We start from the raw sequence: 12,576 nt of genomic DNA, 5'->3' as shown, positions 1-12,576 counted from the left end.
ACGAAACAGCAAAGCTGGGACTTCCTCATTTATTTATTTATTTATATTTTTAATTTTATTTATTTATTTATTTATTTTTGAGATGGAGTCTCACTCTGTCACCCAGGTTGGAGTGCAGTGGTGCAGTCTCGGCTCACTGCAACCTCTGCCTCCCAGGTTCAAGCGATTCTTGTGCCTCAGCCTCCCAAGCAGGTGGGATTACAGGTGTGCAGCACCATACCCAGCTAATTTTTGCAGTTTTAGTAGAGATGGGGTTTTGCCATGTTTCCCAGGCTGGTCTTGAACTCCTGACCTCAAGTGATCCGCCTGCCTCGGCCTCCCAAAGTGCTGAAATTATAGGCATGAGCCACCGCACCTAGCCAGAGCTGGGACTTTCATGCAGATCCAGGCCTGATCCTTACCCTTCACCATGCCATCACCCTCAATGGTCCAGGAGCAGCACTGTCAAACCCATTCCTGGAGCACAGATGTCTGAAGCACTGTCTCGTCACCAAACTGGAAACCTGGTTAGCAAAGACTAATTTCTTTTTTGCCTATTTTTTGGGCCCATGCGGTTCTATTCCAGAATACGTTTATGATACATTTGCATCTCGCACGCAGTCCGTCTTCCTGACTCCTGTCTACTTAAAGCCTGGCTCTCCTTCCAGCGACCTTCATCAATGGCTATCTTACCGTTGCTTGAGCATCTCCTATGACTGAGAGCTCCCTACTCGGCTGCCCAGCGTCAAGAGCTCTTCTTACTTGATTGAGCCAACCTACTGCCCCTGGACTGTAGACTTGCATCCAGGCAGAATCGTAGCAGCAAAAGCTTATTAGGCCTTCCCACTTACAAGCTGTGTGACAGAGGGGAAGGGATTTAATTTTTTTAAGTCTTGGTTTTCTCAGTTATAAAATGGAACCAATACTATTTTATCAGTAGGAATACTTTTAGGTGCAAGTAAGAGAATACTCAATTAATAGTGGCATAAATAATAAAGACATTTAATATCTCACTTCACAAAAAATTGTGAGGCAGACAGTGCCAGCATTGTCCCAGCAACCCAGTGCCACTGGAGTTCTGGGGTTCTAGGTTGGTATCCCCAGGATTTCCTGGGCCATGATATCTTGACACAACACTTGGAAGGCAGGAATAAAAGACATAGGTAAAAACGAACAAGCAAAACAGACTTTTTTGTGGCCTCTCTCTTCTCAGGGAGGAAAATATTCACTATCCTTGGAAAGTACTTGACTTTGCTCTCTTTCTTTTTCATCAGATCTAGCTATACACCTGTTCCTAGACCTGGCCCTGGCTTAGGTGAATAGCATTACATAATTGACTTAGACATTCATGATGTCTTGGGCAGGGAATACTGCCACCTAAACAAAATGAAGGTTTGCAGAAAAAGAAGAGGAAGAGTGGCTGTTGGCTGGTGATATGGTTTGGATCTGTGTCCCCATCCAAATCTCATGTCGAATTGTATGTAATCCCCAATCCCCTTTTTGGAGGTGGGGCCCAGTGAAAGGTGACTGTATCATGAGGCAGGTTCTGATGAGTGGTTTAGCACTATCCCCTCTGTGCTGTTCTCGTGATAGTGAGTGAGTGAGTTATCACAAGATCTGGTTGTTTTAAAAGTGTGTAGCACCTCCCCACCCCTCCTGCTCCCGCCATCTTGAGGTGGTTTGCTCCCCTTTGCACTTCTGCCATGATTTTAAGTTCCCTGAGGCCTTCCCAGAAGCTGATGCCACCATGCTTCCTGTACAGCCTGCAGAACCATGAGCCAATTAAATCTATTTTCTTTAGAAATTAGTCTCAGGTATTTCTTTTAGCAATTCAAGAACAGACTAATAGAGCTGGGCAACAACAGCATTATACTGAGTGCAAAATTGGTTAATATATGCAAAGTGTTTAGTAGAGTTCCCAACACCTTCTGCTTCATAAATGTTAACTATTACTATTGCCTACTATTATCATAAACTTTCATAAAAAGTAACCAGGGTCCCTCTGATCATCTCTTTTCCCACCTAGGACTTCTGTTCACCTTCAGTTATGCCCTACCTTGATAGTCATGCTCCTTGGAAGAAAAAGACACTCTAGGTAGGGCTATCTTATTGCCTAATCCCATGGAGTGTTACTCACATGTTACTCTTGGGGAATGTACCCTATGGAGGTATGACTGTTAGCCTCAGTCCTGAATAGGAGTAAAATATTTCTTCCTCATCTGTCTTCACTATTTCATCTTATCTGAGATGTGGCCTCCCCTTGTCCTTGGTATATTTGGTCCTGATATAACTTATAGTTTTTATTTTGTTTTATTTTTGTCATTGGCACTTTTCGTAAGTCTTGCTTAGAAACAGCCTGAATCAACCTCTTTTCAACATCATGGGTAAAAGAGGGAGAGGCAGTTCCCTTCAAGTGAGTCAGTGACCAATTGTGGCCCCTGAGCTTGACTATGGGTGCTCTATCTGTTCTTCTTAGGTCAGTGGCGATGTGGGGAGGGGGGCTCCCCAGCTCTGCTGGGACATTTGAAATAGTTCAAAGAAACAGACCTCACCAGTAGAGGACAGAAAATCCAAGGTGGGTAGTGGCTGGTTATTACTTAAAGCTATCTTGAGTAGAAAACAAAAGACTGATGAAAACTCTTCTTACACTTGTCTCTTGAAGTTCTCTGCCTTACAAAAGAATCTCTTAAATAAATGGAGTCCTGGAAAGAACTGAATCTGCTCTCAGGCTTTGGCTCCAAAATTTTCCTTTATAAATCACATGTGGAAGTAGGTGGAGCATACAGCACAAAGCAAGAGGGAAAGAGGAGCAGTCAGCAGTGGACACTCACCATGTGCCAGGCCCCTAAAGGCATAAACCCACTGCCTTCTCAGGGTGCTCTATGGGCAGGTGTTACCGAAAATTTGTTAAGAGAGGAAGTAGTCCCAGGAAAACGAAGTAATTTAAATGACATTTCCCCGCACCACACTGTATTGTCATGCTTTACAAACCATCCAACCAGCCAGAGCCAACCTCCCAATGCTTAATGCTTCCAAATAGCATTTCATCTGAGACCCAAGAGCCTGCAAGGCCAAGGTAAGTCTTACCTGGGAGGTCTGAGTCAAGTCACTCAGACTCTCTGGGCTCAATTTCCTCATTCATAAATAACATGGGACAATTTTATCTGCCTCACAGAATTGTTGCGGGAGTCAAGCAAGCTACTGCATGTCATGTGCTTTCAGAGCTTGGTTTGTAAGAGGTCTCAATAATGAATGCTGGCCATTATTATTGCTCTTGTTACTGCTCTTATTGTTAGGAACTTGATCTTACCAAGCCCTAATGACCCCATCTCCAGAACAGTCTGACCCAAGAACGCTCTGCAGAGAAAGTCTGAGCACCGCAAGCACACTTCCCAAGACTGGTGTGTCTTCTCAGCCTGCGTTTCCTTCACATTTCAACCCCGACAGATTTCTGTGTTCTGGATGAAGCTGTTGAGCGTTAACTCTGCAATCTGTTCTGGCTGTTCAATAAACTTCTCTTCCCGGACAAGCTGTCACATGCACGTAAATATCACTTTATGCCTGGACTTTAATTTCTGAGTCAAACTTCTACTTCATGGTGGCTATTAGGGTCATTCCCAATCCAGAGCCTAGGAATCACCAATAAAGCATCAAGCATTCCTGTGGAGTGTGGATTGAAAAGATGAGGATGCCAGAGCTCCTGCCCTCAAGGAGCTTTCAGGCCAGTAGCCAGCTTGCAGCACAATGGAGTAGGTGCAGTAATAGAGCTCTTTGCACGGCCACAACATACAAGTGAGGATAAACTGAGTTTTCGAGAGGCTTAGTGACTTGCTGGATCTCACAGCTGGTAAGGAAGGCAGGATGTGAACTCAGATCTTCTGACCTTGAATCCTCAGTGGTTTCCTAAACTATAGGTTTGTGCAAAAGTAATTGCCTTTTAAAATTTGCCATTTAAAAGTAATGAAAAAAAAAGAATTACTTTTGCACCAACCTAATAGTTCCCCTGAGAGAAGAAGTTGGTTCACTGTGACGAGCTCAGGTCAAAGCTGGTGGCCCATGTGACTTTGGGTACCTATTAGGGTCCAAAAAGTACCCAAACCCCTGTGTTGCCAAGGGTCAACTGTATGTTCCTGAGGCTGCTGGGCCTTTTTCATGAATACCTTTTAGTTAGCTGATTGGCTCACTGCAAAGGGAGCTGGTGTTGAGAGATGAGATCATGGAAAGTTTCAGGGACTATGGAGCAGGAGAAATGCTCTAGGCATTTGAACAAAGATCCCAAATAAATGTTTCCCACGTTGCCCTGCCAATTGCTCTCACTTCTTGTGTGTGAAGGGAAGCATATTAAAGACAGTGAAAGCCTTTGAGTCTCACAGACCTAGCTAAACTACTGGACTACAGTGTGACCTCGGTAAAGTTACACAGTCCTGTGAACCCCCATTTTCTTATCTGTAAATTAGGAGAATAAAACATGCCTCACAGGTTGCTGTGAAGATTAAAAGGAGAAGAAGGTTGTAGAATCTTGCCTTAATAGGGCTCAACAAATACTAATTCCCATTTTCCCAGCCCATCATCTGGCGAATGGATTGGTGATTCCAGGAAAAGACTGGCCTTATTTCTCCAGATTTAAACATTAGAATGTAGAAATTGATGGAAATCAGGAACACTCTCCAGACAAGAGCCGTAATGGATTAATAGAATTAGATTAATTATTAGTAGTAGTAGTATTGAGACTGAGTCTTGCTCTGTCACTCAGGCTGGAGTGCAGTGGCACGATCTCAGCTCACTGTAACCTCTGCCTCCCGGGCTCAAGCGATTCTCCTGTCTCAGCCTCCCGAGTAAATGGGATTACAGGCACCTGCCACCACAACCACACCTGGCTAATTTTTGTATTTTTAGTAGAGACAAGGTTTCACCATGTTGGCCAGGCTGGTCTGAAACTCCTGACCTCAAGTGATCCGCCTGCCTCGGCCTCCCAAAGTGTTGGGATTACGGGAATGAGCCACTGTGCCTGGCCGAATTAGGTTAATTACACACACACACACACACACGAATCAGACTAAAACAAAACATGCCACAAATAAAAGTTTCCTTTCTTCTCACACTCAGGTAAGAAGACATCATCATCACTTCTGAGCTGTAACAGATCACAGCCAATCTTTTGGAAGTGACCTCTCTTAACTAATAATCTCACAGCCCAGATGAAGATATGTTAGAATATATTAACAAGAATCAGCACAGTGCAGCACTTGAGACGTTCAGTACAGCATATACACGTTACTATATTTAAACCCATAATAATTCTGGGAATTGGGCAGGGCAAATATTACTATCCTATTTTCCCAAATAAATAAATGAGACTAGTGATGTTGCCCTTAGTACTTTCAAGACTACCATAACATCAGAAAGGAATAATTTGGAAAAAACTAAACTCAATATTTCTGTGCAAAAGCAATAGTTACTTAAAAAAATACAACCTTAAGTATAGAATAACAGAATCCTTAAGTAGACCATCCACCATTTCTAACCTACGAAAATATGATTATACGTTAATATACTGGTCAAAATTAACACGTTAACTTTAATATTCTGAAGGAAGAAAAAAACAAATCTGATTTTAGACCAATGCTGCCCAGGACAAGGTCCCGGGCCTCTTGTGGTCTATGAAGATGGTATTAGGAACCTGCCAGCTATGCTTAATATTTCAAAAAGCTTAACTAAAAATTTTATATTTTCTCTCACATAATTAGGTCACTCAAACTAACTAAAACAACAATTTTGTTTTTTCTTTTGGCTGGAACTTTGGTAACACCAGAGATCACATGATGATCAAAGGCCCTGCTTGGTCTTTGATGATATCAGAGACATCCTAAGACCTGGAAACAGAGCTGCACTGTGACTTATGCCCCATGCTCTGCAGTCTCCTAAACAGCCAGTGTGGTGAGAACACCTGGGCATGAGTCTAGACACACCAACCCTTCAAGAAAGAACTTAGTGGTGTAAAACCGCTTGCACGCAGAGCCAGGTAATGTAAAAGGAGGCCTGGGTGATTCAGAGGCTGGGAGCAAGCCACTGGCCTAACTTTTCTGATGGAAGTTAGGGGGCAAAGTGTAGATGGGTAGAACGCTGACAGAGTTTTCTTCCCAGTAATGAAGTGGGAGATTTATCTCATCTCACTACAGATTAAAGAATTCTCTAGGCTCTCACAAAAACATGTTATGAGGTGATTAACAGGAATTTCATCCCTCACATGTATACATATGCTTAAAATGGATATTTTTACCATCTGTCATAGACTATTAAAATGGGTGCTTTTAAATAAGGGAAAAGAGGTGTTGGCCCTGCTGTTCACAAGTGAAGGGTGAAGGGAAATGCACATTTTTCATCCTCACTTCCTATATGAGATTTGTTCATGGAAGTGGCAGTACATGGAGAAAGAGGACGGACTTTGGAGTCAGAAGATGGGAGGGTTTGAACCAGTTCTGCCATTGAGAGGTGAGTACTGCTGGACACACACTGACTAATATTTTTGAGCTTCAGTTGCCAGGCAAGTGAAGGTAACAGCTCCCTTTCCAAAGAATGCAGTATTGCAGAAAGAACACTGGATTACAAATCAGTGAATTCTTTAGTTCCAATCCCAGTTCAGCCATTTACTTGAATGCATACTTGGATCACTTGCCTAATTCCTCCAAGCTTTAGTTTTCTCCCCTATGAGTAAATGATGCCATTTGTCCTTCCAAACTCATAGGCTGGTTTTGAGGATATAATTCAGTACAAAACAAGACAAAACAAACAAAAAAAACCCCTTGTAAACGATAAAGCAAATATGCTAATGAAAATTTGCTATCATATCAATATAAAATTTAAGCTACTTTTTTATCAGATTAAATGTCATTTCAGATAAAATTGTCAAGGAATTATCTTGTTTCTTTGCCTGCTGAAAGGATAAACATTAGGTTTTAATTCTAGTTCTGCCACTTACTTCGTAAGCCCCGTGGTTGCATCTCTCCTACCATGCAGTAGCCATTCTGCTTGGGTGGTGTTGACTAGTACCCATCCTCAGCTCGAATGTTGGATCCTGATAGGTCCAAGCCAATCAAGATAATGCCATCCCCTGCCATGGCGATTGCTTCAAGGATGCAGTTAGAGTGTTAAAGGCTTTGTTTCAACAGTTGGGGTGTGAGTCAGTCACACATCCAGCTGGATGTGAAAGCATGCAACCCTAGGAGCTGCTGGCAGCCATCTGGATATCACCAGGGAACAGGTGAGAAAGATTGCAAAGAAAGAAGAGTCCTTGCTCTGATACTATCATGATCCCCTGGATTAAACTGTGCCTGAAGCAGCATACTTCTGGGCTTTTCTGTCAGTTTGAGGCAATAAATTTTCTTGGTTGGGTTTGTGTTGGTTCCTTTGTTCTTACAAGTAAAAAAAACCTAAGAAAAACACCATGTAACCTTGAGCAACTTCCATTACCCCTCTAAACTTCAGTTTCATGATCTGTAATAGGGCATAGTAGAATAGAATGCCTACCATAAATAGGGTCACTGTGGGGTTCAACAGTGCTTGAAAAATGCTTAGCACCACACATAGTTGATATGGTTTGACTCTGTGTCCCCACTCAAATCTCATTTCAAATTGTAATCCCCATATATCAAGAAAGGTAAGTGACTGAATCATGGGGGCAGTTTCCTCCATGCTGTTCTCCTGATAGTGAGTGAGTTCTCACCATATCTGATGGTTTTATGGGGCAGTTTTCCCTGCTCTTACTCACTCTCTCTTGCCTGCCACCATGTGAGACATGCCTCTTACCCTTCCGCCATGATTATGAGATTCCTGAGGCCTCCCCAGCCATGTGGAACTGTGAGTCAATTAAATCCCTTTTCTTTATAAATTACCCAGTCTCGGGTATGTCTTTACAGCAAAGTGAAAATGGACTAATAGTACAAAGTATGCATTCAGTATATGGTAACAATTTTTATTACATTTGCAGCTCTAGACTTTGTGTTAAATGCTTTAAGTATATCATTTCACTTGGTCATTGGTCAACCTAGGATGATTTTTTTTGTCCCCATTTTACAATTAAGAAATGAAGGTTAGAGAGTTTGTGTGACTTGTCCAGGGTTCCACAACTACAGAAGATTTTACAGAGTATGATTGCTTCTCCTTTTTTTCAATCCTTTGAACAGATAATTATTGTACAGTGTCAATGTTAATTGAATGCCTATAATGTGCAAAGCATTATAAGTATATAGCAGTAAATATACACACTTTCCTTTAGTTTTAGAGGATAGTCTCACACTATCTGAATTATAGAAAAGATCAGGTTGAGTTTGTGTCTCGGATTTATTAGCATCATGCTCCTAACAACTAAGTTAACCAGCCTAACATCTAAATCCTATAGGCACATGAAAAGTATTGACAGGAACAAAGTAGTTCTGCAACTAAGTGTAGAACATACAGCTTATTTCCATATAAAATTTAAAGTATATATATACATCTTGTATTTCAACTGCTATTTAATTTCTTCTAAAACATTGAGCTGAACTGTAACATTTCTTTTACATTTAATTCCACCGGTTAAAAAAATCTTTTTCATATACTATAAAGATATTATCTCTGCTCTTTCTGACATGGTGTCAACTTATATATGTTTCTAGCAAGTCTGAACAACACAATTAGAAGTGACAATGGGATGGAAGAAAAAGTAGGTCTTTGCTACATTATTTTCCTAGGAAATCTGCAGGAAAATCTAATGCTGTGTTTTACTGTTTACCTTTAGGTGACATTCTCCAAGTATCTTTATATGTTATGGAGTGCCTTTTACAATACTCCAGTCACAAGGAGTGTAAAAAATGATTATATGGAGAATAGTTAATGTGAACCTCTTCATGACCAATGTTGTCTTGTGTGCAGATCAGGAAATTCCTTACAAGTAATGTATAATAAGCCCTGAGAAACATAAACAGCCTCTGAACTTGTCTTCTTAACAACTAGATATTTTGTCTAAGAAGATTTAATAATGTCAGGACACATCCCAAATGAGATTTCACAGGCTTTCACAGGCAGGGGGAGAGGTTCTACTCTCCTATACTGCCTCATCTTACACTTTTCATGTCAATTTTGATAGAAGGGTCTGAGAGGAAAACCTATAAAATCAACCTTCAGAAAACACAAGTGGTCCCTGATTTCATAATGATGAGATTTTTACTTATATTGAAGCCATATGTGGGGAAGCTAATGAACAACTGAGAATACTTTGTTCCTTGTCTTGATAGCTTGGTCTTAGATATCTGAGAGTTGTGAAAAAATGGACAGATTTGTAGTCAGATAGACTCAGCTTTGTTCTATCTAGGTGAGAGACATTGGATATATTATGTAACTTCTCCAAGCCTGTCATTGTAAAGTGAGAATAATAAAACCTAGTAGGGTTATGGAATAAAGATAAACACAGGGCCCAGTTCATAGTAGATACACAATACAAAGTAGTCCCTTTCCTCTTTAATTCTCTAAGAAAATATTTATTTAATATAATGTATTTCAAGAAAAATGCCCTTCTTAGAAATATAACCTAAGCATCACTAGACTTCACTAGTTTGGGAATACAAATATTAAATAACTCGTATTTCCACTTTTATATAATGAAGCAATTTCTGGGCACCACTGGGGGTGTGTCTTGTGCTGCTTCTCTTGTCGTTTTCCTCCAGTTCTCTTGTTGATATCTGCTGCTCAGGAAGGTCAACTTGGGGACAGTGTCTTGCCTCAGCCTCTTTTGATGGGACAGTGCCTTGCCTTTGCCTCTTTTTCTTCTCTAGGAACCTGAGATTCCCAAATGGTCATCTCATGGAGCAACCAAATGACATAACCTTCTGTTAAGACTTCGGTGCACCAGGAACAGGCTGTGTCTCTGTGGAAATCCCCAATTCTGTTTCTTGCTTTGTCATCTGAACCGCAAACTGTACTTCTTTTGCCTCCCTATGAAAATGGCTTCTGCCAGTAGCATTTTCTCCAGTCATCCACAGGTGAAGACAAGGAAATTCTCTATCCTGAGGCCCCCTTTTCCATATAATCCCACCCCAATGCAAACTATTTCCTGCAAACAGATACCTTCAGACTGTTTTCCACTTCATCATAACGACCCAGACTTAGAAATCCAGTTTAGGCTCAGTTGAAACCTCCTCTACAATAAAAACTACTGTATGGGCTCATTTCTCATCCACTAGGGGTCTGCCTTCTAAATCAAAAGCAAGTAGAAGACAGACTAAAATGTGTAATATAAATTTATTCTGTGACATTTTCCTCATTGAAGATATTTTAACATAGATTAAAATACATCAATATTTCATGAAAAATAAATTCTAGAAGAATTTAGATAATATCTGTAATGTACATGATTTGACCCTGAATATCCTTTTCTTTTTTCACTTCAAACATCATTTTTTAAAAAGTAACATAAAATGATAAGGACTGCAACATTCTTCATATATCTTGTGTCTCATAAATTTTAATTCAACTGCCAGTTCTTTTCTCAACTATGTATGTTAATGGTATTTGCTCCTGTTTTTGAATGGGAAGAGTATCCATTTTCTGTTTCTTCATGATATTTAGGTCTTCTTTCTCTGATTCTTCAAGAAAATGCTTCATGCTGAGTTTGAATAGTAATCGAGGGTCTGGATTAGATAGTGGTGGACAATTACACATCTCTCTAATTTTGAGAGCCTATAAAGAAATAATAAAATAAAAAAAACTATATATACATCAATGTATTCAGATTGTTTCAGTAATCCCTAATATGCTCCATGTAAAATAAAGAATGCATTCTGTATTTTTTTTAATAAAAGGTATCTTGATTATAACACATAAAAGAGAACCACTGAAAAATCTACAGTGAACAGTTGTTTTCATGATTTGGTCAAATAGTATTATTTTAAAAACAACAACAATAGTATTAATAATCTGTAACAACTGCCCAAATGCTGTTTTGAGGGTAAACAAATCTTAGAGATACCTCTATGGTTTCAGTTAAACTCTAGCAGACCTGAGAATCATTCAGATTTAAAAAGGCTCTATGAGAGATTTTTTTCAAGAAAAACTGCAGAACATAGATGACTGAATATACTGAAAAAAGATATACATAACTGATACAGTCTTGGGTAAAACTGATGCTAATAACCTAGTGATATGGTTTGGATATGTCTCCACCCAAATCTCATCTTGAATTGCAGTTCCCATAATTCCCACATGTCATAGGAGGTAACTGAATCATGGAGGCGGGTGTTTCCCATGCTGTTCTCATGACAGTGATTAAGTCTCACGAGATCTGATGGTTTTATAAAGGGCAGTTCCCCCCTGCATATGCTTTCTTGACTGCCGCCATGTAAGACATGACTTTTCTCCTCATTCGCCTTCCACCATGATTGCGAGGCCGCCCCCAGCCACATGGAACTGTAAGTCAATTAAACCTCTTTCCTTCATAAATTACCTAGTCTCAAGTATGTTTCATTAGCAGCATGAGAATGGACTAATATACCTAGAAAAGTAAACAAATCAAAATCATGACAATTTTTAACTCCAGGAAAAATAAAACATTGCAAAGGAAGAAAAGTAATCACACTGTACTATGGGGCTCAGCTATGACTAGTGCTTACAGTTTAAAATACCAAATCTTGATGAAACCAAAAAGTACAATTTCATCATACTGAGAAGGGGAGAGCTGCATGTGTGTGCACATGCACAGGGTGTGATACTGGAAAGAGAGGGCTTACATCTCATCCTGTAAGGTGGAAAATAATTAAGGCCCAAAATTGAAGTTAGAACGTAGCAACATAAGCATGTTATTTAGACACAATGGGAAATACTAAAAGAACCGTCCAATAGAACTGGAAATAGTTACCCCTGAAACTGATGGCAGGGTCGAGGGACTGGCTGCTGATTTAAGTAACTAGCCTTAGAACTATTTAACTCTTCAAAGTGGGTATATGGATAATTTTAAGATATAAGAACCAAAATAATTTTTAAGGATAAATGGTCTTAATATTTAGGAGTTTTAAAAGAAAGACATTTAGGGGAAAAGCTTTTACTACTTCTGGCTTTCTGATACTGACGTGTCTTAAGGGAAGTAAATAAGGCAGTAAAGGAGACAGTGTTTGAGGGACCGGTAAAATCTTAGAAAGACTATCCAGGCAAGGCCTCACTGATAGGATAATGACTTTGGGGGTCAAGAGGGGGACAGACCTGAAGGACATGAGGAAAGAGACCATGTGGCAACCTAGGGAAAAACCATTCCAAGAGGGAGCTGCGAGTACAAGGGAGATGGGAGTGTGCCTGGGGTGTTCTGGAACAGTGAAGAAGCAGGTACAGCCAAGTGGAGGAGGGTGGAGGGCAGGAGCAGATTATGTAGGACCTCACAGGTCATGCTAAGGATTTTAAATTTTACTCTAAACAGTCTGCTCTACTATTTGTGGGGTCCAGTGGAAAGAATGAAAATGGAGGCCCAGATACCACGTCTCTAAACACCTAAAAGCAGTAAGTCAAGCTAATACACTACTACATAAAATCTCTTCTATTCTCCTACTTTGAGGAATACACATTCGAAATTACCTG

General features: G+C 40.2%; 1 protein-coding gene across 6 annotated transcripts in view; it reads right to left on the bottom strand.

Annotated features, from left to right (window-relative positions):
- The window catches only part of OMA1 (OMA1 zinc metallopeptidase), a 264,889-nt gene that overhangs the window by 187,403 nt on the left and 64,910 nt on the right, over positions 1–12,576 (bottom strand). For 3 of the 6 annotated variants that reach the window (XM_055233855.2, XM_063613887.1, XM_063613888.1), the window contains exon 9: positions 10,236–10,692. The exons of the other annotated variants lie outside the window; for them this stretch is intronic. In XM_055233855.2, coding sequence (XP_055089830.1) covers positions 10,483–10,692 — 210 coding nt within the window. In that variant the 3' untranslated portion in view covers positions 10,236–10,482. Of the gene's footprint in view, positions 1–10,235; positions 10,693–12,576 lie in introns of those variants that run through there. 6 annotated transcript variants of the gene reach the window in all.

The sequence above is a fragment of the Symphalangus syndactylus genome, chromosome 19 (assembly GCF_028878055.3).
Source record: "Symphalangus syndactylus isolate Jambi chromosome 19, NHGRI_mSymSyn1-v2.1_pri, whole genome shotgun sequence".
In the NCBI taxonomy this organism is placed as follows: domain Eukaryota; kingdom Metazoa; phylum Chordata; class Mammalia; order Primates; family Hylobatidae; genus Symphalangus; species Symphalangus syndactylus.
Note: the sequence above shows the minus strand (reverse complement) of the source record. Positions and strands in the feature narration are given on the sequence as shown.